This window comes from Phoca vitulina, unplaced genomic scaffold, assembly GCF_004348235.1.
Source record: "Phoca vitulina isolate PV1807 unplaced genomic scaffold, GSC_HSeal_1.0 scaffold29, whole genome shotgun sequence".
Lineage (NCBI taxonomy): Eukaryota > Metazoa > Chordata > Mammalia > Carnivora > Phocidae > Phoca > Phoca vitulina.
In genome coordinates, this window is record NW_022589732.1 from 14,280,790 (window position 1) to 14,305,514 (window position 24,725).

Here is a 24,725-nt window from a genome sequence, read left to right on the forward strand (position 1 = left end):
CTATAAAAAGTTCCGTAATCTCATAACCAGCAAAAGTCATAGGTGAAAGCAACTTCGTCGACGGAAATCAATGGGGTCAGGGGTCAGCAGGAAATGGCTACAGGACTCTAGCTCAGAGGTCAATAATGTGTCATAAGAGGATTGTGGGGGCGTTACTAAAGATAGTTTGACCTAGTCTTCTCGATCGCATCTCAGTTAGTGGGACCGTAAAGTGACCAGAACATCTGGGGTAAAATATAAGGCGGAAATCCATAAAAATCTGCGGAGCCTCCCAAGGCTCAGCCATAATGGGAGGGAACAGTGGCGCATGCGCGGCATCCGGGTTCTTGAAGTCGCGTCTACGGCAGACGTGGCAGAAGGAGTGTCCCGCCCCGGAGCGTGGGGGAGGAACTTCCGGGGACGACGCTCCGGCCCCCTCGGAACCGGAAGTTGGGCCTGGGAGCCTTGACGTTAGGAACGAAGTCGAACCTGGATCTGGAGCCGGGTGAGGAGTGGCATCGGGAGGTTGGTGGGTAGGAAAGCAGGGGAGAGGCCGAGGTATCACTGGCCTGATCGGGGTCCGGTCTGAGAAGGAAGGGAGGAGCCTGGGGGCGGGGCACGGGGAGAGACCCTCACCTCACGCATCCACAGTCCTGGATCAGTTGTAGACCCTCCCTTCTCTCCTCCCGGCCCAGATTCCGGGTCCCGCTTCCTGCGCCAAACCTGTTGAAGGGCGCAAGACGCTCGATCTCCATGCTTAATGGACCAGCCCTCTCGTCGTGGCTGGAGAAGCTAGTTTGGCTTCTTGGTCTTGATCCCCGGCGCTCCCAGCCTCCACAAGCTCGACTACTTTTCAGAGTTGTAGGAAGCTTGCCCCGCCCCCTGGGTTGTCACCCTCGGCTGTCTACCCAGAATGGAGTCCAGACTTGAGCCTTACTCCAAACTCTTGGGTGTGAGATTATTTCCTGGCGAAGAAGCTCCTTTCCTCCGACCCCCGCCCCCACACTGACTTTAGGAAGATACAGGGGAAGGGTCATCTGTCAAGCTTAGTGTTGTGACCTGTGCAAGGTTTAGGATTTGGAAGAACAGTTCCTGGGATGGCTGTAAGATTAAAGAATTCTAGTCCAGAAGCAGCTCGGCTTTTCAAGATGACCCTCTCTAGCAAATGGGAGAGGCCCATTGTTCTACTGCAGCAGCTGTGAACTCTCCTGCTTCCTGTGCCCCATCTGTCTATAGAGTAGCTGGAATGATCGGGCTGTTTAGATGTGATTAGATAGTGTTGTTCTTGGAAGGACCTGGGAAAGGCCCTCTAATTCATTCCTCTGTTGCTGGTCAAGATTGTAATAACTTCAGTGGTGGCCTAGATTCATGACAGGCATATAAGGAAAGCAGAAACAGAATAGTTGGAGAAGTTCATGGGATTTGGAATACTCCTAGTTCCTCTGCTTGAAGGTTAGATGAATGATCTTTTTACATGAAATCTAACTTTGTCATTGATCCTTGGGCTGTTTCCCTAGGTTATTGTGAGAAGTTTTTGGGCCTGGCCTGCACTTGATAGAGTCTGGTACCTTGCTGGAGTTTTTGGGTGTCCTTTACATTTAATGATTTTAATGCTTCAGTTCTCAAATCCATACATTCTTTTGGTGGGAAGACTGGGAATGGAGTAACATTTGAATTATTGCAGTTCAGCCAAAGAATTTCATTTCTCTAATCGGTTACTCTAAAATTTGTCTTTTGACAAGGAAGGAATTTAGCTGATCTGTTTTATATGTGTAGCCTGAGTGATTAAAAATGACTAGCACATTAGAGAGTATTCAGTGTTTGTTGAATGAATCCATGCTAGAGTGAATGAATGGGAAGTGAAACATTGTTTCATTTACTTATAATATCACAGTAGTTCATCAGTGGCAGGACTCCTTGTGTGAGTAGACACTAGAAATCATTACCCCTGGGGAATGGAGGCTGTTTCCCCATTCCATTGGGCCTGTCTAAAGTTGAAATTTATACCCTCTTGGCAGTGACAAAACATGGGGTTCACAGTAACAAATTTTTACTTTGAAGAGGTAATCTGGCTACTGTCTGGGGCAGAAAATTATAAAGATCCTGTGGTAGTATGGGAAGAATTAGGCTGATAACTGCCTGATAAGGTCAGTCCTTTTTTATGTCTATTTCCTACCCTGTATAGTTGATCTGTCTTTAGAAAGTTGATTTTGATTAATTTCTCTCTTCTCTTTCATCTTTTAGGTGAGACCAAGTTGGGGATGCACTCATAATGAACGTCAACCAGTCAGCTCCACCTGTGCCGCCATTTGGGCAGCCCCAGCCTGTCTACACAGGGTATCATCAATCCAGCTATGGTGGGCAACCAGGGTCCACAGCCCCACCAACTCCCTATGGCGCCTACAATGGCCCAGTACCAGGCTATCAGCAAACACCTCTCCCAGGTGTGTTTCCAAGTTTCCTTTGAGCTAAGGAGAGGAATCAGTAGTGTTCAGGTTGGGTGGTATTGCCCTACCTAAGCTACCTAGAGAGTTGGAGTGGCTGGGATTGAGGAACATGACTCTGGCTCTCAGTCACTGAGAACTTTGTGGGCAGTCTGCCCTTCCCTGTTTTTACATAAGTTCTGCCTTAAGACATCTAGTGGAAGCACATCTTCCAGTTTCAGTGGCAGTTCATTTCATGTGAATGTCACCCTATACAGCCTCAACTGCCTGCTTTGTTCACAGCTGGATGGAAAGGTTGTGGTCACAGCTCCTCCAGAGCCTGTGACCAGGATTAAATATTTCCTATTGACCTAAAGTCTCCCTGAAATCACTTGTTCCTCATATATATTGATAATGCCTCTCATTGGATTAATGGTTCTATCTATAAATGACCCTGTGACAGGGAAACTAATTCATGGGTAAAAAGTGTGGTGTTTGTGTGCTTCTCCATTCTTTCTGCTCATATCATTCTTTGCCTTTGCTTGAGTTTCATCTGCTTCTTAGATGCTCTGTGGTATCAGGGCAATAAGAGAAGACTAATCTGGTGCTGCCTTAGGATCAGTGTTTGGCTTTTACATTACTTTTTCAAGAAGAGCAGCTGGTACTCTACAGCTTGTCTGTAGGGCTTTTTGGAAAATGGCTAACAGTAGATCTTTGGTTAGGCTAGCTGAAGACTTAGGGTACGCCAAACATTTTATGCTTTTTAGGACAGTAAATTCTATACAGAGATATGGGGAAAAGAGGGCACCAAGGAGGCATAAGTAAGATTTGGGAAATGAATGAAGTATTACCATTTTAATTATAATTTTGAGAAAAAATTTGTAAAGTGGTGAGATTAAGTCTCAGGTCTTTGGAAGAGCCTTATTCTGGATTTGGACTTTGGCTGGACAGAGTCCACCTCTGATGTCTCAAGTCCTGGCTTATCAGGATGGAGTTTGGCATTGCCCCAAGAGGAAGCTTTGTTATTGAATGGAAAACGTATCTGGTTCTGTGATAGCTAGTGAGCAGGTTCAGATTAATTAACCTGTAGGCAGGTTCTAAATTGTCTGATCTCTACTGAGGAACAGAGCAAAAGAAAAACAACTGTTTGAACAGGGGTCAGCAACATTTCCAAAGTGATGTGCCAACTTACTAATTCCCTGCATTTCATGTGGGAAGGATGGTTGGGGATGGTATGCAGAAAGGATGGTTGGGGAGTTAGTAGAAATAGCTTTGATGCATCTCTGATGGGCAAAACGATGGAGTACAGCTTTTGTGAAGATAAAGGTGGCAGCACTAATGGGAGGGCAAATCAGTTGTCTTGACTGAACCACTGGGCAGAATCTCCAAACTGTGAGAACACTTTCCTGAGCCATGTGATATTGGGAGCATCAACACTTAGAAGTGGATAAAAAGAAGATGGTTAAGATAATTAGAATATATGAAAAAGAGGCTGACAGAATGGTCTCCCCAGGAGGAGCCTTTCTTTATAATCTTGTTTGATATATTACTTGATCAACTTTCTCATATGCTCTAAGTTTCTGAGTTCTGGAGTTGGATCTTTTCCTTAAAAGAGTTGGCTTTTTGGGGTGCCTAGCTGGCTAAGTTGGTGGAGCATGTGACTCTTGATCTTGGGGTTGTGAGTTTTTTTTTTTTTTTTTTTAAAGATTTTTATTTGTTTATTTGACAGAGAGATGGAGTACAAGTAGGCAGAGAGGCAGGCAGAGGGAGAGGGAGAAGCAGGCTCCCCGCTGAGCAGGGAACCCGACGTGGGGCTCGATCCCAGGACCCTGGGATCATGACCTGAGCCGAAGGCAGCCGCTTAACCGACTGAGCCACCCAGGCGCCCCTTGGGGTTGTGAGTTTGAACCCCATGTTGGGTGTAGAGATTACTTAAAAATAAAATCTTTTTTTTTTTTTAAGAGTTGACTTTTTGTCTAGGATAAGAACATTAGACTGCCCTGGATTGAGTGGGAGTGTGTGTTGGTCACAGGAAGCCTCTACATTCTTGTAGCTCTGGTTGCAGCTTCATCTGTAGTATATCTGTCTAGGAGAGTGGAGACACTCTGACTGGTCATCCATGCTCAGAATCTGTAACTAGAGTTGCATGTTCCTGGTATCCTTTTGCTTGCAAAGCTGTAATATTGGGCCAGCGAAGGTCTGAGCTTATTTATCCTTGCTTTAACATTCCTTGCTCAGGGTGGAGAAGAAAGTTATTTCTCAATCATTTAGTTTCTGTCCTTTACCCTCAGGTGTGTCGAGAGCCCCACCTTCTTCAGAGGCACCTCCGGCCTCAGCAGCGCAGGCCCCTTGTGGCCAGGCTGCATATGGCCAGTTTGGCCAAGGAGATGTACAGAATGGGCCAAGCTCCACTGTTCAGATGCAGAGGTATGTACTTGGGTCAACCTAAAATTGGTCTGACGAAGCTAGGAGAATTAGCAATGGATGAGGGCCTGTTTCCTCTTCTTTTTTCTTTGCCTTTCCCTTAGATCCTCTTTTCTCTTTCCTCCACTTTTTTTTATTTTGTTTTCATTTTTCCAGGTTATAGGTGCTGCTGTTGTCCACTCTGTAGATCATTAACCCATTAAGTTCTTTTGTGTATTCTTTCTTTTTTTGTAAACTTGAGTTTTTTCTTGACTAGACATATATCTTCAATAATAGTTGCAATCCTACCGAATCTATCCTCAGGGGGAAACAGGAAAAAGGGATCTCAGATTTATGTCTCTTCTGACTTCTTCCTTTCCTCTCAGTCAGCAGTTAGTAGGACTTCTTGGTTAAGTTTGGGTGTGACCAGTTATGAAAGGAAAGATACTCAAAGAAAAACCACATAAATGATAAAAACTTTTGTGGTTCATGATCCAATAAACACCTGTCTTTGTATGGAAGTCCATTAAAGGAAGGCAGTCATCTCTGTTGGACTGTTGTTTATTTCTTGGTAAACAAAGAATAAAGTATAACTGTGAGTAGGTTGTGTGGTAATGGCATTTTTATTAAGTGTCCAGAATATACATATTTAGCATAGAACAATAGCCTGGAGAAAGAGCCTGGGAAGTGCTCCCTAACTTTGTATGTTGGTATAGGGAATTCATTCATTCATTCATCCACTCAAAAATATTTATTTTGTATTATTGTGTGTTGGCTCTTGTTCTAGCGGTTAGAGATAAAAGCAGTAAACAGAACAGACCAGATCTCTGCCCTGATGGAACTTATAATCTAGTGGAGTACACAGACCATAACAAGTAGACAAATAGAAATAAGAAATAAAACAGAGTAAGGATACACAGAATGCCTGGTGAGGAGGTAGGGAGCTGTTTTAAATGCATTGCTCAAGGAAAGCCTCTCTGAAATGATATTTGAAACCTCAGTGAAATGATGAAGGGAGCTATCTGAAGAAGGGAGAAGAGTGTCTTGGGTAGAGGGAACAACAAGTGTAAAGGCCCTGATGGAGAAATTAATTTGGCAGATGTGAGGAAGAGCAAGAAGGCCAGTGTGGCTAGAGCAGACTGGAGAGTGGAGGAGATAAGATAGGATATAGGCAAGAGCCATATCATGTAATGCTTTGTAAGCCATAGTAAGAAGTGTAAATTTGGGTGCCTGGGTGGCTCAGTTGGTTAAGCGACTGCCTTTGGCTCAGGTCATGATTCTGGAGTCTGGGATCGAGTCCCGCGTCGGACTCCCTACTCAGTGGGGAGTCGGCTTCTTCCTCTGACCCTCCCCCCTCTCCTGCTCTTCCTCTCTCATTCTCTCTCGCTCAAGTAAATAAATAAAATCTTGAAAAAAAGAAGATTTAAGAAGTGTAAATTTGATTTTAGTTGCAGTGAGAAGCCTTTGGATTTATGTGTTCGTTTGTTCATTTATGCAACGGATCTTTTCATTGTAATATAAAACACACACAAAAACCATACAGAACAAATGTATGGCTTCATAAATTATCATAAAGGGAACCCCCTTGTAACTACAACCCAGATGAAGAAATAGAACTCTGCCACACACCCCAAAAGAGGCCCCTTCTGCATGCCTCAATTCAGTCATAACTCTCTCCTTATCCCCTTAAGTAATGATTATCCTAACTTATAGTAACCACTTTCTTGTGTTTTTAAAAACAGTTTACACCCAGGGCGCCTGGGTGGCCCAGTTGGTTAAGCAACTGCCTTCGGCTCAGGTCATGATCCTGGAGTCCCAGGATCGAGTCCCAGGATCGAGTCCGGCATTGGGCTCCCTGCTCAGTGGGGAGTCTACTTCTCCCTCTGACCCTCCCCCCCTCATGCTCTTTCTCTCTTTCATTCTCTCTCTCAAATAAATAAATAAAATCTTTAAAAGAAAAAAATATAGTTGACACCCAAATGTACATCCCTAGACACCACGGTTTAATTTTGCCTATTTAAAAAATAACAACAAGAACAACTTGAGGTGTCTTTTAAGTCTATAGGTTCCCTCTCTCTTTTTTTTTCTTTCTGTTTATCTGTTGAAGAATTGAAGCTGATTGACCTGAAGAGTTCCCCACAGTCTGGAATCTCCTGGTTGCAAATTCATATTATAGTTCAACATGTTCCTCTTTTCTCTGTATTCTCTGCCACTTGGCAGCCGGATCCAGAGACTTGTTATCTTAATATCTTGTAGGGTTTTGTGTGTGTGTGGTAGTAGTTTTGTGTTAGCAGTTGTTGGTGCTTACTAATACATCTATATATGAATTCGTTGGGTTTACAAAATGGGGGATACTTTTTAATTCTTTTTTCATTTATTTATTTGTTTGAATACCATTATTGACATTTCTCCTCATGTGTTATTTGGTTACCAATTGTGCAATTCATTTACCTTTGTTTACCAGTTTATAAGGGAATGAATTGGTCCTCTCTTATCTACTGAAGATGACCAGTTCTCCCTTTTTTTTTTGTTAAAGATTTATTTATCTATTTGAGAGTGTGTGGGTGAGTGAGGGGGAGGGGCAGAGGTAGAGAATCCCCAAGCAGACCCCCTGCTGAGCACAGAGCCTGACACCTGGAAATCATGACCTGAGCCGAAACCAAGAGCCAGATACTCACCCGACTAAGCCACCCAGGCACCCCTGTCTCTTCTTTTCTTGAGGCCATGGGGATGATAGAATATTGAAATATGCCATAATTTCTCATTTATTTTATCTCTTATATACAACAGTGTCAGTACAATAGTACTAACACTATCACAAATGTGATTACTAAAAACAGTATCTTTTTAAAAATTTGCATATACTGTCCTCATTCTCTAATAATTTTTAAAAAAATATTTATTTAAAAAGAGGTGAGTGATGGATTTAAGAGTAGAAGTAGGGAATCCTATTAGGAGGTTGTTGTAGTAGTTCAGGTTTAGGATGGTAGTGGTAGAGGTGCTGAGAAAGATTTTGGATAGGTAGAGTCAATAGGATTGGATGTGAGATAAGAGAGGAAGAATAAGTCTGGATATCTTTTAACCTGCTGGTTTAAGCCAACTGGATAAATTGTAGTGCTGTTTACTGAGGTGAGGTATATTTGAGGAGCAGATTTTGGGGTGAATTGGAGGGTTTTATTTTGTACATTATAGGTTTAAGAAGCTACTAGCTACCAAGTAGAGATATTGAATATGTAGTTGTATATACAAATCTGCAGGTGAGGAATGATGCCAGCACTAGAGATAAAAATTTGGGAGTCTTCAGCATAGAGATGTTATTTAATGGCATAGGACTGATTAGATGAAATCATTTAGAAAGTGATCACTGGGGGCGCCTGGGTGGCCCAGTCGTTGGGCGTCTGCCTTCTGCTTGGGTCATGATCCCAGGGTCCTGGGATCATCGAGTCCTGCATCGGGCTCCTTGCTCAGCGGGGAGCCTGCTTCTCCCTCTGCCTGCCACTCCCCTTGCTTGTGTGCTCTCTCTCTCTGACAAGTAAATAAGTAAAATCTTAAAAAAAAAAAAAAAAAAAAAAAAAGAATTGAGAACTGAGCCTTGGAGTTTACCAGCATTTTAAAAGGAGATCCGAGGAGGGGCCATCAAAAAACAATGAGAAAGAGCAGTAGTAGTGAGATTGGAGATTAGCCAGGAGAGTGTGGCATCCTGAAACTAGGTGAAGAAAGTATTTCAGGAAGGCAAGAGAGTAATCAGCTGTGTTATTTGCCGCTGAAAGGTAAGATGAGAACTGAGAATTGGTCATTGTGTTGGGTGAGGTTCGGCATCATTAACAAATGTGGTTTCAGTGAGATATGAAGACAGCCATCTAGTTGGAGTGAGTCAAACAGTTTCAATTGGGTAGTGGATTAATATAACCTGAAAACCCTTCTGCTACAAATATCTAGAAAGGAGAGGGGAAATAGAAGCAAAAAATGTTTTTCAAGCACATAATCAAGCTTAAAAAGAAAGAAAGTGAAATCCTCAAGTGCCAGAGACCAAGTGGGAACTGACAATCAGAGTGGTAAGTAGACACCATGGCTGCCTTTGGAGAGGGTGGGAATGATTGTTTTGAGAACTTGGGGACTTCAGTTTAAGGAGGTACTGGGGATGGGGGGGATGAGTCTTTGGGCTTTTCTGAGCTGAGGTTTGGTCTGGAGACCTTATTTATGAAGTCTGGACCTGGGCTGCACCTTCAGTGAACGGGTAGACTAGGAAAAAAAATATGCACACTGGCACTGGGGGATATTAAGGAATCTTATTTCTTGTGGGTTGACTGTAGGTAAGTGGTGGGAAAAATGTCTTAGGACTGCAAATGGACACAAGGGATCTTGGGGAATGAAAATGTGCTAAAATTAGATTCTGGTGATGGTTGCAGAACTCTATAAATTTACTAAAAATCACTGAATTGTACACTTAAAAGGAATGGATCTAATGGTATGGAAATTGTATTTCAAAGCTTTTTAAAAAAATATCATCTTGGGTGGCAATACCGTTGGAGTATCTTACAGAAGCAAATGTGAAACAACCACACTCCGTCAACTCAGGCTGTAAAGGATTCTCAGAGAGAGAAAAAAAAAACTGATTAGACTAAATAGAGACTATTAGAGGAGAGCAGATCGTGGACTAGTACCTGAAAGCATTAAGGGAATACAATTGTCAATGTAGAATTATGTACCTAGCTGAGAGAAAGCACAAATAAAGACATTTACAGACAGACTCAGAGTTTACCATGTATAGACCTTGGCTGAGAAAATTATTAAGAGATAGACTAAAGAAAAAAAGGAAAATAAACCCAGAAAGAAGGATCTTTTAAAAGAAAGGGAAATAGGAACTAAAGACGTATTGGTAGAGCATAGACCATTCTTTTGTAATGTTTAGCTAAAGGAGGAGCAAAAGCTTGAGGGTGGTATGAGGTTTTAGGGCAGTTTTATTTGGCTGGATTTTTATTTATTTTTTTTAAAGATTTTATTTATTTATTTGAGAGAGCGTGTGAGAGAGAGAGCACAAGCAGGGGGGAGGGTTAGAGGGAGAAGCAGACTCCTTGCTGAGCAGGGACCCCAGTGCGGGACTCAAACCCAGGACCCTGGGATCATGACCTGAGCTGAAGGCAGACGCTTCACCGATTGGGCCACCCAGATTCCCAGGCTGGATTTTTAGAAACAACTTAAATGAGATATAACTCACATCCCATTCAGTTCGCCCATTTAAAGTGTACAATTCAATGGTTTTTAGTATATTCACAGATATGTGCAACCATCACCACAGTTTGAGAACATTTTCATCACCTCAAGAAGAAACACCATATCCTTTAGCTCAGTAGCTACTATTATTTAGCTAGTCCTTCAATCCTCCTCAACCCTAAGCAACCACTATAGTAGTTTCCCTTTCCGCAATCCATAAGCAGATGATCCTTTCTGACGTACTATCAGAGGGTCAGTAGTAACTTCCTCACAAAGCCTTCATCATTCACTCCCTTTGTCTCATCACGTAGGCATTTTATCATCTCATTATCAGGAGAAGAAGGGTGAGTATAGTACAATAAGATAGAACATATTAAAAAGCTATTCAACTTCATAAATAATGAGAAAAGTACAAGTCAAAAAGCATAACAAGGGGCGCCTGGGTGGCTCAATTGTTAGGCGTCTGCCTTCGGCTCAGGTCATGATCTTAGGGTCCTGGGATCGAGCCCCACATCGGGCTCCCTGCTCGGCGGGAAGCCTGCTTCTCCCTCTCCCACTCCCCCTGCTTGTGTTCCTGCTCTCGCTATCACTCTCTCTCTCTCTGTCAAATAAATAAATAAAATCTTTAAAAAAAAAATAACAAGATTCTACTATGTATCCATCAAAGTGGCAAAATTAAAAAGTCTGATAGTCCCAAGTATTGCTGAGGAAAAGGAGTAGTAGGAACTCTTTTCCGCTGGTGGTCAGATGCAAATTAGAACAACTACTTCGGGGAAATAATTTGGAATTATCTGTTAAAATCAAAGCTATACATACCTTCTGATCTGGCAATTCACTCATAGATATATGCCTTAGAAAAATTCATGTATATATAAACAAGTATATGAGTGTTCATAGCAACGTCGTCTATAATATTAAAAAATTAGAAAAACTTAAATATCCATCTACATTAAAATACTTAAGTAAATTATGACATTTATTTAGTGGAATAACATTTAGTGATGAAAGGCAATGCAAGTATAGATGAATTTCATAATCGTGGTTGAACAAAAGAAGCCAAACCCAAGGAGTATGTATGATGTGATTCTATTTACAAAAGTTTAAAAAAGTGACAGAACTGAACTATGGTTTGTTGTTGTTTTAGAGAGGGAGGAGGGAGGGACAGAGAGAGAGAATCTCTCTGCCCTGAGCAGGGCCTGTCCCTGGGGCTCCATCTCAAAACCCTGAGATCATGACCTGAGCGGAAATCAAGAGTCAGACGCTTAACCAACTGAGCCACCCAGGCGCGCCTGAACTATGTTGTTTTAAAGACAAGGAAATGATTATTAGGAAGTTAAGAAAGTAGTTACCTCTGGGAGAAGAAAGAGGGCTATGATGGAGGAGAGGCACACAAGGCCTTTGGGTGCTAGTGTGTTCTATTTCTTGACTTGGTTTTTAGTTACATTGGTGTTTGTATAATTATTGAATACATATTTGTTTTATGTATTATTTCTATTTCCATTATATTTTACAATTAAAAAGTAAAGTGCCTTGAACTAAGATCAAGTTTGGGCTCTAGTTCTAGCTTGGTTTTCTACTTATACTCTTCATGTCTTACTTTTCTATCTGCTCTGTCCTCATTTTGCTGTGAGGATTAAATTAAAGCACTTAGAGATGCTTTGTAAGCTGTAAGGCTATTTACAGACAATATTACTAGGGCATGTGGTGGAGTAACAGTGGGTAGTTGGTAGTATTATCCATATTAATGGAGTAGTAACCATGGAATATAATTATTCTGACAAGGGTTTGTGAGCATTGGCCATGGAGCTAACAGTATGTTAGGTGGTGTGGAAAACAAAAAATGCAAAGCCCAACAAAGAGCTTAGGGAGGTGTAAGGTTCACTAGCATAACACTCAGAAAATAGTAGTTGAATGAATGAATGAGTGAAAAGTGTTAAACTGCAACACTGATAGGAACTAACCAAATATAATAAAGTACAAGTTATTTAGTAGAGACAAAATAAGCAGAAAGGATAAATCAGAATTTCAGTGTAACTGACTGTTGTGAAGATTTTGATTCATTCATGAAATCCCATGTGGAGCTTGTTATGTATAATAATCTATGTTGTAGATTTCTACAGTGATATCACCATAGAACACCAGTGCAGTTACTTGCTGATATGTAATGATACTGGAATGATTTTGTATTTATATATTAATGTGCCATCTAATACCATGGGAATATCCAGTGTAGCTATCCAAGTAATGAGGCTTTTGCTAGATAAACCCAGCTAGAACGCTATCTGGTTTATGTCCTATTTCTCTAGTCCTTTTCTGGTAGAGTTGGCATCATCTTTCTGACTAGTACAGAATGTCAAACTCAGCTGACCTACTCTGCTCTTAACACCTTTGCCAGGATAAAGTAGTCAAGTACTTTGGTTTAAAAGTTAAACAATCAAACTACATTTGTTTGATCCCACATTTGTTAAGTACCTGTTGTGTTAATGCTTCTGCACACTTTCCCTTTCAACTTCTTCAGGGCTTCTACTTAGAATACTGAGATGTTTTGTTTGTTTGTTTATTGAGGTGGTTTTTCAACAAAGGATTAAGTCAGAGGAGGTGATAATCTAGTACATATTTGAGGGTGCTTGGCATATGTTTGTGGAGTGAGCCTAATGGAAAACAAGATTTGCCATGAATAATCATAGTGTAGATCATCAGGAACGTAATATATCTACAAGTATACAAAAGTACAAAGCCATAAAAGAGCCCAGGCTGACAGTAAGATGCTGTAGAACAGTACAGTTTCTTGTATGATGTGGAGCTCCTGCCAGCTTTGAAGAGTGTCCCAGCCTGCTTGTCACCTCCGCCTTCCTTGTCTTCACAGGTTTCCTGGGTCTCAGCCTTTTGGGTCAGTCCCACTGGCCCCTGTGGTCAGCCAACCAACTGTGCTTCAGCCCTATGGCCCTCCCCCGACAAGTGCACAGGTGACTGCTCAGCTGGCCGGAATGCAGATCAGTGGTGCTGTGGCCCCAGCCCTTCCCCCTGTGGGGCTGGGCTATGGTGAGTAGCTATGATCACAGGAATGTTACTATCCCCTTCTTTTTAGAAGCATCAGACTCTGGGGTATACCTGCATCCCTCTTATGTCTTGTGCTTCTGAGTGCCAGCAGATGGGACAATCATTCCTGCCCCTCTCGTGTGGAAAAGGAGTGATTTACTGAATAAGAAGGCAGAATGACTAGGGATCTGACTCTACCTCTTCTAATTCTCAGGCCCACCAACATCGCTGGCCTCAGCCTCAGGAAGTTTCCCCAATTCTGGTCTGTATGGCTCCTATCCTCAGGGCCAGGCTCCCCCCCTTAGCCAGGCCCAGGGTCATCTTGGGGCCCAGCCTCCCCAGCGATCTGCCCCACCACAGGCCTCCAGCTTCACATCTCCAGCATCAGGGGGTCCTCGGATGCCTTCGATGACTGGTCCACTCCTGCCTGGACAGGGTTTTGGGGGGCCCTCAGTGAGCCAGCCCAACCATGTGTCCTCACCTCCTCCTCAAGCTCTGCCTCCTGGCACCCAAATGACTGGGCCCCCAGGACCACCACCACCTATGCACTCCTCCCAGCAGCCAGGCTATCAGCTGCAACCAAATGGTGAGTTTTTCCCGAAGTCTGACTAGGAGCCAAAGGCTTCAGCTATTCAGGTGTTTTTGTTTGTTTGTTTGCTTGCTTTTAGTATTGTTTGCTAAGTGATGAACTAGATGGACAACTTTAGGGTATTATTACTAGGATGTAGGGTTTGTAAGACATTCTTTTTTCTTTTAGTTCAGATAGTGTGGTCTTTCTCTGAATGGTTGTTATCTCGTAATTCTACACTTACAGGAGTCTAGTCATTTTCCTGGGGCCTTAAGAGATAGGGAGGGGATTTTGAATTTATCAACCTTGTGCCCTTGTCTCTCAGGTTCCTTTGGACCAGCCCGGGGCCCTCAGCCCAATTATGGAAGTCCCTACCCAGGAGCACCCACCTTTGGCAGTCAGCCTGGGCCTCCTCAGCCACTGCCTCCTAAGCGCCTGGATCCTGATGCCATCCCAAGCCCTGTAAGTAGATACTTATGTGGTCCTAGGGAAGGAGTTTGTGGCTGCCAGATAAGTGAGTTAACCTAGATGAGATGTTTGCCTAGCATTTTCTGATTATTTTCCCTTTTCATTCATCCTGTAGGTGTAGAACCTAGATGTAATTTTTGACACTTTGAACTGGAACTTGAGGCCCCAGAAATCTTTTGAGGGCACTTTTACTCCATAGCTGGGCAGGGAAGGAAGGGAAACCAAGAGTGTTCAGTAGTGTCGGTAGAGCTTGGGGTTGAGTGCTGTGTTCTGTCACTATTGGACATAGCATGGTAACCTCTGCCCTTGGAGTAGGAGCTGGGTCCAGGTCTTGTCCTCTTAGATTTGGTAGGATGTCAGTCTTTTTAATGGGTAGAGCTGGTGGGAATTCTCTGATGGTAGGTGTTAAGAGAAGGAAAGTCTCACTGGTTTCTCTCTGCCCCTAGTTGGACAGTGTTTTAGGAGGAAACCTCCAGTACTTTGGTTGGCTAGAATCTTGCTGTGTAGATGAGGAAAAGTGATCTACAGTTTATAGGGGCAATGTGGGGAAGCTGCTTTTCCCAGGAAGAGAGTGAATCTCAGCCTTGGAGCCATCATCAGAACCCTCAGGCCTTCCTTATCCTAGTTGGAATAGAAGTTGGGACTGTACTCCTAAGTGGGGGCTACTTTATAGTTCTGTCTACAACATTTGCTATGTCAATTACCTCACCATGCTTAGCCATTGTCATATTCCATTCTGTTCTCTTCCCTCTTCCTTTGGGGAATTACCATGGTGAAGGACCCTGTTAGCTAAGAGGAACCCTAAAGGATTAAGCAGCCTCTCCTTCAGGGAAAAGGAGAGTCTGGTCCGATGTGAAGGAAGGCTTCCTTAAGCATAAGCACAGTCCTTAGATGGGAAGTTTGGCCTTTTGGAGGGAACATCCCTCTTCCTCCTTCTTAAGATTTCTCCCATTCAGCCCCTCCCTGTAAAACTCCTGCTTGCTTCCTGTTTTCCCCCTTATCTTTCTACATCATAGTCTGAGCCATTAAAGCCTCTGTGTTGGGCCAGAGAGACTTGGAATTTCTGACCTAGAGAGGGCCTGATTTCAGCAATATGAGCTGGGCTCCAGCTATTCATGTCTAACTCATCAGGGTCGAGAGAAGTAACATCTGCTTCTTGTTCTTTTGTCTCCCTCCCTGTATTCCCCTGCTGCCTTTATTATTAAAACACTAAAAGCAACTCAATGAGCTGCCTCCTCAGCAGAAAACCAGGCACAGAATAGACCCTGATGCCATTCCTAGTCCAGTAAGTGCAGGGGGTGGTGTGTGTGTGCGTGTCATCCCTGTGTTAATGCCACCCATGCATGCCTGTGACCTCATCTTCACCTCATCCACCATATTCATCCCTCTCCATCCTCTTCCCTTAGTCCTTCTAGACCCTCGCTTTTACAAACCAGAAGGATGTGCATGTCTCAAGTCACCATGTAATGAAATGACAAGCTGTTAGCAGTGCCTTGAGTATGGGGTGGTAGATCAGGCTCTAAGGGTGGGGTCAGGTGGCATGTTAAGCTTTGGTTTTAGTCCTGCTGGGTCCTCCAGGAGTCTGCATGTGACATTTGATAGAACAGGACAAAGTGGAGTGGTAGGTTCTTCCCCTTTGGGATTGATTTGTCTATAGCTTGTGGAGAAACTTTGGGTAGGTGACTACTAATGTACAAGTTTGGGGTACTGGCATTTCTCACAGGGGAAGAGACTGCTGCTTTGGGAAAGTGTGGGCCACTCTTTCATCGGAAGAGTCTGTTTGACTCTGATATATTTTAAGCTTCAACTCTTTCTGCTATGGGATATGGAGTCTTATTCTCCCTTTACGTTTTCTGGTTTTACCAAACCATCTTAAAGTAACTGACCAAATGTCATCAGCCTACACAAAGATCTGATTACCAACTTTGCAAATTTTTTTTTTCTGCCTTTGCTGGGTCTGTCAGAATTGTGGGGGACTGAGGATTGGGCTTGTAAGGATCGGGTACTTAATCCTCTTCTCCCATATTGACACACTGATGCTTACCTGAAAATAAGGTAGCATCTGCTTCCTCACCTTACCTGGTCATTTCTGTTTAATCCTCTCCTCACCCTGTCCCTTCTACTTTCATTGAGTGTAGAGTCATTCCAGGTAGATTCATTTTTACATGGTTACTGTTGTCTGTTTACCTGCTCTCACTCAGAATGTGTCTTGGTGAGAGGATGGGGAGGGGAGGCTTGCTGGGGGAGGGAAGTGGAATCTGATCATGTTGGAAGGTTTGTGATGAGACCTGGAGCTTTCCTGGAGTGGGGGGAATAAGGGGCGGTCACCACAGATTGGGGGTCAGGGCAATTCATAAAGAAGCCCATTCTCAGTGTTGCCTGTCCAGCGTTTTGCTGCTGACTATAGAGTGGAAGATTGGCATTGTAGCATCTTATGTGATCTCCAGAAGGAGGGCAGACCTGGTGCATGAGGTATTCTTGGCAAATTACTAGTTTCCATGCTGTAGCTCTAGCCTTTCTTTCTCCAGGCTCTCTAGGACTTGGTACTTCCCTTTCTTCTGTCACCTCACTCATTTCACTTCTTCTCTACAGATTCAGGTTATTGAGGATGATAGGAACAACCGGGGTTCAGAGCCATTTGTTACTGGAGTACGGGGACAGGTGCCACCCTTAGTCACTACCAACTTCCTGGTGAAAGACCAAGGTAAGAAGAGTATTAATTCCTCCCTGGAGGGCTTTTTCTCCTTATGGATAAGCTTTTGTCAGTCTTTTTTTTTAAGATTTATTTTAATAAGTGGGGGAGGGGCAGAGGGAGAGGGAGAGAATCTCAAGCAGACTTCGCCCAACGTGGAGCCCAACGTGGGGCTCGACTGTGAGATCATGACCTGCGCTGAAATCAAGAGTTGGATGCTTAACCAACTGAGCCACCCAGGGACCCTACTTTTGTCAGTCTTTAATTAGAGACCAGTCCCTCCTTGGTCTCTAGGGGAAAAGCCGCCATCAGCTCTAGCATTTGTTGGGGTGGTGGGGTGGATCAGCAATGGAGAGCTGGTGTCTGGAGGGATTCTTTGATCTGACTCTGGTTTTCTACCTCCTCTAGGGAATGCAAGTCCCCGATACATCCGATGCACATCCTATAATATCCCTTGCACATCTGACATGGCTAAGCAGGCTCAGGTGCCCCTGGCAGCTGTCATCAAACCACTGGCAAGGCTGCCTCCAGAGGAGGTAAGTCAGGAAGGGACTAGAGTATAATGAAAGGGAGGAAGAGAGAGGGAATAAGACTTCTTCCTAGAAATGATTCTGGCAGTCATAATGGAAGAAGTCTTGGTTGGGAGGGAAGGGAGAGTATCTTCAATAGCTTTCTACCCCAGGGCCCATGCCTGACGGGCATGGTTGGGATGAAGGGAAAAGCCCAAGAAATTGTTGGATGGGAGCAGGGTCCATATGGGAAACAAACTATGAAAAGAGGTAGGGCCAACTTATAGGGGAGGAGACGGCCGGATGCAGAAGCCTCTTGTAGCATGGTCATCTCCAGATGATTACAGATACATTATCCTGTTTTTCTTCTATACTGTCTATCATCCCAGGTAAGTTAGGGAATGTTAGGACAGCATATAAGAAAAAAAGGTAGATTAGGGTCCAATAGTCCATCTTTTACCTGACTTGGGCCCTGATTTATCACTTCAATACCTGAAATCAGCATGCAAAGAGAGAGCGAGCTTGTCAGCTGCTCTTCCAGGCTTTGGCACGTTTATGCCTAGCTTACTGAATTTAGGGTGGATTTCTCTATAACTGGAAGCTCAAGACTCAGTTTACGTCCTGCCTCTCTCTGTCTTGCTCTGTGTTTTTCTCTCTCTGGGTCTCAGTGGGGATGGTTAGACACTTGGCTTCTGATCTCTTATATGTAGGATGACATCTACTTGGGACATTGGTAGGTGTCACAGAAACCGAGGGATGGGGGAGGATCAGTGTTACAGATACTTGGCTGGGGAAGGAAGCAGAGTTAAGATCCCTAGGGTAAGATAAGAGTGAAGAGGATTGAAGATAGGGCCAGAAATGAGAATCCTAGGTAATCTTTGGCTTTCTCCTTTTATGTCTATGGCAGCCCCTGATTTGGTAGGGTCACTTACACCGTTCTTTTCTTTCAAAAAAGTGGAATTCTGGAGACAAGGAGTAAGGAGAGGGAACTATAGAATTTGGACTCTTAGGGACATTCTTGTGACCAGTACCCTCATCGTTTATCTTCATTCCCCTTCACTGTCCTGCCCCCTCTGGCAAAATATCTTAGCCATGCCCTCCTCCCTCCAGGTTGTTGCTCTTCATCTATTGCCACATGTCTCAACCCACTGTAGCTTTCCTCTGTCTGAGCCCCTCCCCTTTGCTCCTTAGGCTTCACCGTATGTCGTGGACCATGGGGAATCTGGCCCTTTGCGCTGCAATCGCTGCAAAGCATATATGTGTCCCTTCATGCAGTTCGTTGAGGGAGGGAGGCGCTTCCAGTGCTGCTTTTGCAGTTGTATCAATGATGGTATGTTCACTGTGGCTGGGATTGGGGGGATGTTCTTCTGTATTGCATCTTCATTGTTCTCTTTCTAGTGAGATAGGTGAGGTTCCCTTATTCAGGAACTGGGGAAGTAGGGCACAGATGGGGATGTGGGGCAGTAGAGTGAGCTCAGCCAGAGCCAGACTTACTAAGATTGAGAGTGGACGTTCGAGTAATACTCTGTCATGCTCCCCACAGTTCCCCCCCAGTATTTTCAACATCTGGATCATACTGGCAAACGTGTGGATGCCTATGACCGTCCGGAGTTATCCCTGGGCTCGTATGAATTCTTGGCCACTGTAGATTACTGCAAGGTAAGGGAAAGTAGCATGGGGAGGAGTGGTGGGTATCTTTTCATTATCTCCTCTTTCACTGTCCCCTTTGATGTTGACTTCTCTCTAGTCAGTTAGCCTGCTTACCAATACCCCTCTCTCCCCCAACGTTTCCTTCCTTTGCAGAACAATAAGTTCCCCAGCCCTCCTGCCTTCATCTTCATGATTGATGTCTCCTACAATGCCATCAGGAGTGGTCTTGTTAGGCTCCTCTGTGAGGAGCTCAAGTCACTGTTAGACTTTCTACCTAGGTGAGACCTACGGAGACAAGGTGCTTCCCTTGGATAATCGCTGGGGTGGGGGTGGTTCTGGGTTGTTGACTCAATAGGTAGAGCTTGAGGTCATGAAGTTGGCTGGTGGAGAAGGGGGCAAGTATGGGTAATGATGTTACCTTCTACAGGGAGGGCGGAGCAGAAGAGTCAGCAATCCGTGTTGGCTTTGTCACCTATAATAAGGTGCTCCACTTCTACAATGTGAAGAGCTCCTTGGCCCAGCCACAGATGATGGTTGTATCTGATGTGGCCGACATGTTTGTGCCACTGCTGGATGGCTTCCTTGTCAATGTCAGTGAGTCTCGGGCAGTCATCACCAGGTAAGAGCCAGATTGTAGAGGTAAAGTGGGAGTGGGGCAGAAACCATCACAGAAAGCCAGACAGTTGAGCAGAGGGGTCAGCAGATGGACAGGGACTGTGCCTCAGGAGTTTTCAATCTAGGGGGCCACATGATTCTTCAGAGAATTAAGTCCTGAGGAATCGAGTCTGGATAGCAATTTTGATTGCTTCCCATCACCTATCTCTTCAGCTTATTGGATCAGATTCCTGAAATGTTTGCAGACACGAGGGAGACAGAGACAGTATTTGCCCCAGTTATCCAGGCTGGGATGGAGGCTCTAAAGGTACGGCTAGAACCCTGACAACTTCCTCTGCCTCGCTTTCCTCTGACCGTCTTGTACCCTGGGATAGAACTCCTGTTTCTTTAGTCATTGAAGACTGTCCAGTGAGTCAGCATATCTGACATAACTGGCACTGAATAAATGATGAGGGAAGGGATGAATGAATAATAGCTGAATAAAGGAAAGAATGAACAAGTAGTCCTCTCTTTCCTAGGCTGCTGAGTGTGCAGGGAAGCTGTTTCTGTTCCATACCTCCCTGCCCATTGCAGAGGCCCCAGGGAAACTGAAGAACAGAGACGACAGGAAGTTGATCAACACAGACAAGGAGAAGGTGTGGGTTTGGGAGATGGGGGGAGGACTTTCCATGACAGAGGAAGGTGCTCATTCTTGCAATGCAATACTCTTAACTTGCTTGAAGAGGTACTGGAACTAGACACTCTGCTCTTTCACATGTCAAGTCCATGACTGCCAACTTTCTTCAGTGCTCCCACACATCTCTACCCCATTTCATCCCAAAGCCCGGGACAGATTCTTTTTTTTTTAGAGAATGTTCTACTACTGTTGGAAATACCTATGAAGTAGATCTGAAGTCTTACATATATTTGAATATCCCATATTAAATATATAGTTCTCAAGTAGGGTGGAGCTGAGATATTTGAATGTTTTATTCTGTTCCTCCCCAGACTCTGTTCCAGCCTCAGACAGGTGCCTATCAGACCCTGGCCAAAGAGTGTGTGGCCCAAGGCTGCTGTGTAGATCTCTTCCTCTTCCCTAACCAGTATGTGGATGTGGCCACGCTCTCTGTTGTACCCCAGCTCACTGGTGGCTCTGTCTACAAATATGCTTGCTTTCAGGTAGGGCATGGGACTCTGGGTGGCAGGTGGAAGCAGGACTAGAATGTCTGCCTACATGCAGAGCAGCTCTTTAGCTGCTGACTCATTAATAGGAATCCTGGTGGGGGAGAAAACCCTATAATATAAAGAAGAGAGCCATAAGTGTAGTGGTTAGGAGCATGGGGCTTGTAATCAGTTTTGGGTTGTTATTCTGGCCCTCCCAGAATACTAGCAGTATGACCTAGGAGAAATTAATTATTGCTTCTTTGTTTCTTCATCTGTAAAATGGGAATTTAATATTTCTTAAGTAAGATTTGTCATCAGGATCAAGTTGTTATATGTAAAGTACTTAATGTGGTACTTGGCACATAGTAAATGCTTAAAAACTATCATTGTCATTATCATCATTATTATCATCTTCACTGTTATTGTTATTATGATTCAGCAGCTTGTAGAATGGAGGGGATGCAGGGAGATCGTCTCCAGGTTGTTAGGTAGTCAGTGATGTGACTCTGGGCCTGGGGGGCTGCAGGTGGAGAATGACCAGGAACGGTTCCTGAGTGACCTGCGTCGGGATGTCCAGAAGGTTGTTGGCTTTGATGCTGTGATGCGTGTTCGGACAAGCACTGGTCAGTCCTGGTTGGAGAGGAGCAGGTTGGGGACTAAACCCGGGAGGGAGGCAAGTGGCACCTATAATATCTGTAGCCCTGACCTTATCCATGTGGCCTCAGGTATCCGTGCTGTAGATTTCTTCGGGGCTTTCTACATGAGCAACACAACAGATGTGGAGCTGGCTGGGCTGGATGGGGACAAGACAGTGACTGTGGAGTTCAAGCATGACGATCGGCTCAATGAAGAGAGTGGAGCCCTCCTGCAGGTAGCAGGCGGGAGGCAGGGGCTGGGGAGGAAGTGTCAAATATCGTTGTACTGGATATAAATAGGCTGCAGGGAAGAGGGAGGGTAGGAGGTGGGTGGAGAGGACTGGAAGAGGCCAGGGAAGGGATGGCTCCTGTCTTTCTTCTAGCTTAATAATACAGCAAAGGAGCAGTTTTTCAGAGGGCTTTGGTGAGGGAGGGGTATGAGCTCTCCCTTTCTCCTTTCCCCTAGTGTGCCCTGCTCTACACCAGCTGTGCAGGGCAGCGACGGCTCCGCATCCACAATCTGGCCCTGAACTGCTGCACCCAGCTGGCTGATCTGTATCGAAACTGTGAGACTGACACGCTCATCAACTACATGGCCAAGTTTGGTGAGGGTAGAGGCAGGGAGGGCGAAGTGGGATTGGGGCTGAAAGGTGGTTGTCAGTGATTCCGCATTCCCAGGTAGGTGTGGTGGCAGCAAAGCAGGTGCAATGGGGTGGCCAGCCAGTGACTGTGCTATCTCCCTTTCCCATCCAGCATACCGGGGGGTGCTTAATAGCCCCGTGAAGACTGTCCGTGATACTCTCATCACTCAGTGTGCCCAGATCCTGGCCTGTTACAGAAAGAACTGTGCCAGCCCCTCCTCTGCGGGACAGGTGGGCAAGCACTGGAGGAATTGTTGGGACACATGTTCGCATTTGGGAGAGATTGCCCATGATCATTCACTTCATTTTGGTAACCCCTGCAGTTGATCCTTCCTGAGTGCATGAAGCTACTCCCAGTTTACCTGAACTGTGTGTTGAAGAGTGACGTCCTGCAGCCTGGAGCTGAGGTTACTACTGATGACCGTGCCTATGTCCGACAGCTGGTTACTTCCATGGATGTGGCTGAGACCAATGTCTTCTTTTATCCTCGGCTTCTACCATTGGTGCGACTGAGGGCTGGATGAGACATTGTGTGCTGAGAAAAGGGTATCATAGGAGGAGGGGAAGGGTTAATATTATCTGTGTCTGACACTAGTGAATTTGTTTTTAACCTGCATTATCTGATGTAATTTTCACACTGAAAAAGTTACTGAGAGATTGAGCTCTCTGAAATTTCGTTGGGGGGGGGGTTGCAAATGCGTCTTAACAGTCTTTGGTAAATAACCTTTTGCCCCCTTCCTTTTGTCTAGACAAAGTCTCCCATTGAGAGTGCCACTGAACCACCAGCAGTTCGAGCATCTGAAGAACGTCTAAGCAATGGGGATATATATTTGCTGGAGAATGGGCTCAACCTTTTCCTGTGGGTGGGAGCAAGTGTCCAACAGGGTGTTGTCCAGAGCCTCTTCAGTGTCTCCTCCTTCAGTCAGATCACCAGTGGCTTGGTGAGGGCAGGGAGTCAAGGGGAATTTGGGTGTGGAAATGCATTTTGTGATATGAGTGGGAACCAGTAAAGTTTGTGTGCTAGTCCCCTTTAATAGCAGGGAACATTTGGAGAGGAGGGAGGGTGCTGTCATTATTCCCAGGCTTATTTCAGATGATGAATAAATCTGTGCTGGCCCATTTTTTTACTGGACTCAGAGTATCTTACCATAAGGATAAATGAATTTTGTGTTGCAGAGTGTTCTGCCAGTTCTGGATAATCCGCTGTCCAAGAAGGTGCGAGGCCTCATTGATAGCTTGAGGGCACAGAGATCACGGTACATGAAGGTAACACTGATCTAAACCCTGGATTTCTTACCTTGTCCTCTCCTGGAAAGGGGGGTGAGAATAAGTGATTGGATAATGGGATTTTAGGGCATGTTTAATTCCTTTTGGCCCTGCCTCATGACCCTATTTTCTGGCCATAGCTTATCGTGGTGAAACAGGAGGACAAGCTGGAGATGCTGTTCAAGCACTTCCTGGTGGAAGACAAGAGCTTGAGTGGGGGAGCATCCTATGTGGACTTTCTGTGTCATATGCACAAGGAAATTCGGCAGCTACTGAGCTAGAGCAAGTGGGTAAATGGCATAGGGTGCCAGGCCAGCTTCCAGAAAGTACCCCAGGATGGCAGAGAAATTGGAACAGTTCCATATCTAAGTCATGTTAGCTGACCTCAGTCTCTTTGGGGGGAGGGGGAGGTGTAAGGAGACACCTTTCTGGGATCAAGTATCCTACCACTCTGTCATGTCCTGCTGATGAAAGGTGCCCCTATCCCCTCACATTACCCTCCTTTTCCTGCTAATCCTGTCGTAATGAATGTAGTTTCTCAGTTCACTGTATATGATTCGGTGTTGGGGGATTTGAAGGCACCCAGACTCTGGCAATATTATGTGTCCCCTTGGACCAGCCTCCAAGAAGAGAGAGGCAGGCAGGAAGGAGTGGGAATCCCAGGGTTACCATGGGGGGGAGGGGCTAATTCAGCTCAGTGTCATCAACAACTTCCTATATTAGGGATAAAACATACAGGTGCACAAGAGCTGGGGTATAGACCATAGGTGGTGGAGAGAGAAGTGGTTGGTCAGTCCTTCTTGGGCCTGGAAGTCAGCAACCAACTCAAAGTTAGGGAGAGTGGTTGATTAGCTAGCTTTTCTCTCTCTCCTGCAATGATCAGTGATCACTCAATGGATAGAGGCACAGTATCAGAGATGAATGAGCCTGGGAAATGAGTTGCAAAGAATATTAAGACCTGGGAGAGGTACCAGCCTCTTTTCCAGCTGGAGAGGCTCCAACACTGGATGGTTCTGTAGGGAGCCTGATCATCAACTTGCAATACCTCACAGAGCCAGCCCCTATCCCACTCTGAGCTCCCACTGGAAACACTGCTTCTCCAAGGTGGGAGTTGTTGGGGAGAGAGGCAGAGGCGGCTGGAGCTCTGTTCTCTCCTGCTGGGACACCACTCGAGCTTTGGTATTGACAGAGTGGCTGACAGTTATCTTCCAACCTGAACTGGCTGGGGCAGGACAAGGGCTAGGCTTGATGGTGGCCAGGCTTGTCTGCTCCCAGCCTGGGATTCCCCTGCTCTGGACCTCTCATTTATCTTCATTGGTTTATTTTTCAATGCATCTTTAATTTGTAAAGAAATAAAATAAATTAAGATGTAACAATTAGCCTCATTTTTACTTGTGATTTACCGTTGTCCCCTGCATTCATTCCTGCTAAGCCTAGCACTTCCCAGGAAGTGGCCGGCTGAGCAGAATTGCGCATGCGT

General features: G+C 44.9%; 1 protein-coding gene across 3 annotated transcripts; it reads left to right on the top strand.

The window, feature by feature from the left end:
- On the top strand, positions 1 to 24,621 carry SEC24C (SEC24 homolog C, COPII coat complex component). 3 transcript variants are annotated; one of them, XM_032423762.1, is made up of 24 exons: positions 401 to 484; positions 2,224 to 2,423; positions 4,694 to 4,829; positions 12,886 to 13,061; positions 13,273 to 13,644; positions 13,952 to 14,088; positions 15,311 to 15,379; positions 16,687 to 16,798; positions 17,195 to 17,322; positions 18,487 to 18,625; positions 18,839 to 18,954; positions 19,099 to 19,223; positions 19,373 to 19,564; positions 19,774 to 19,867; positions 20,079 to 20,195; positions 20,548 to 20,718; positions 21,230 to 21,326; positions 21,429 to 21,574; positions 21,805 to 21,943; positions 22,092 to 22,210; positions 22,303 to 22,482; positions 22,729 to 22,920; positions 23,156 to 23,245; positions 23,386 to 24,621. In XM_032423762.1, exons 2-24 carry the CDS (start codon positions 2,252 to 2,254, stop codon positions 23,524 to 23,526), a joined length of 3,360 nt encoding a protein of 1,119 aa, XP_032279653.1. In that variant the 5' UTR covers positions 401 to 484; positions 2,224 to 2,251; the 3' UTR covers positions 23,527 to 24,621. The 3 variants fall into 3 exon arrangements, with proteins under 3 accessions (XP_032279654.1, XP_032279653.1, XP_032279655.1); XM_032423764.1 differs by having other exon boundaries at positions 13,552 to 13,644; XM_032423763.1 differs by lacking the exon at positions 15,311 to 15,379 and having other exon boundaries at positions 1 to 484.
- Positions 24,622 to 24,725: the final 104 nt, after the last annotated feature.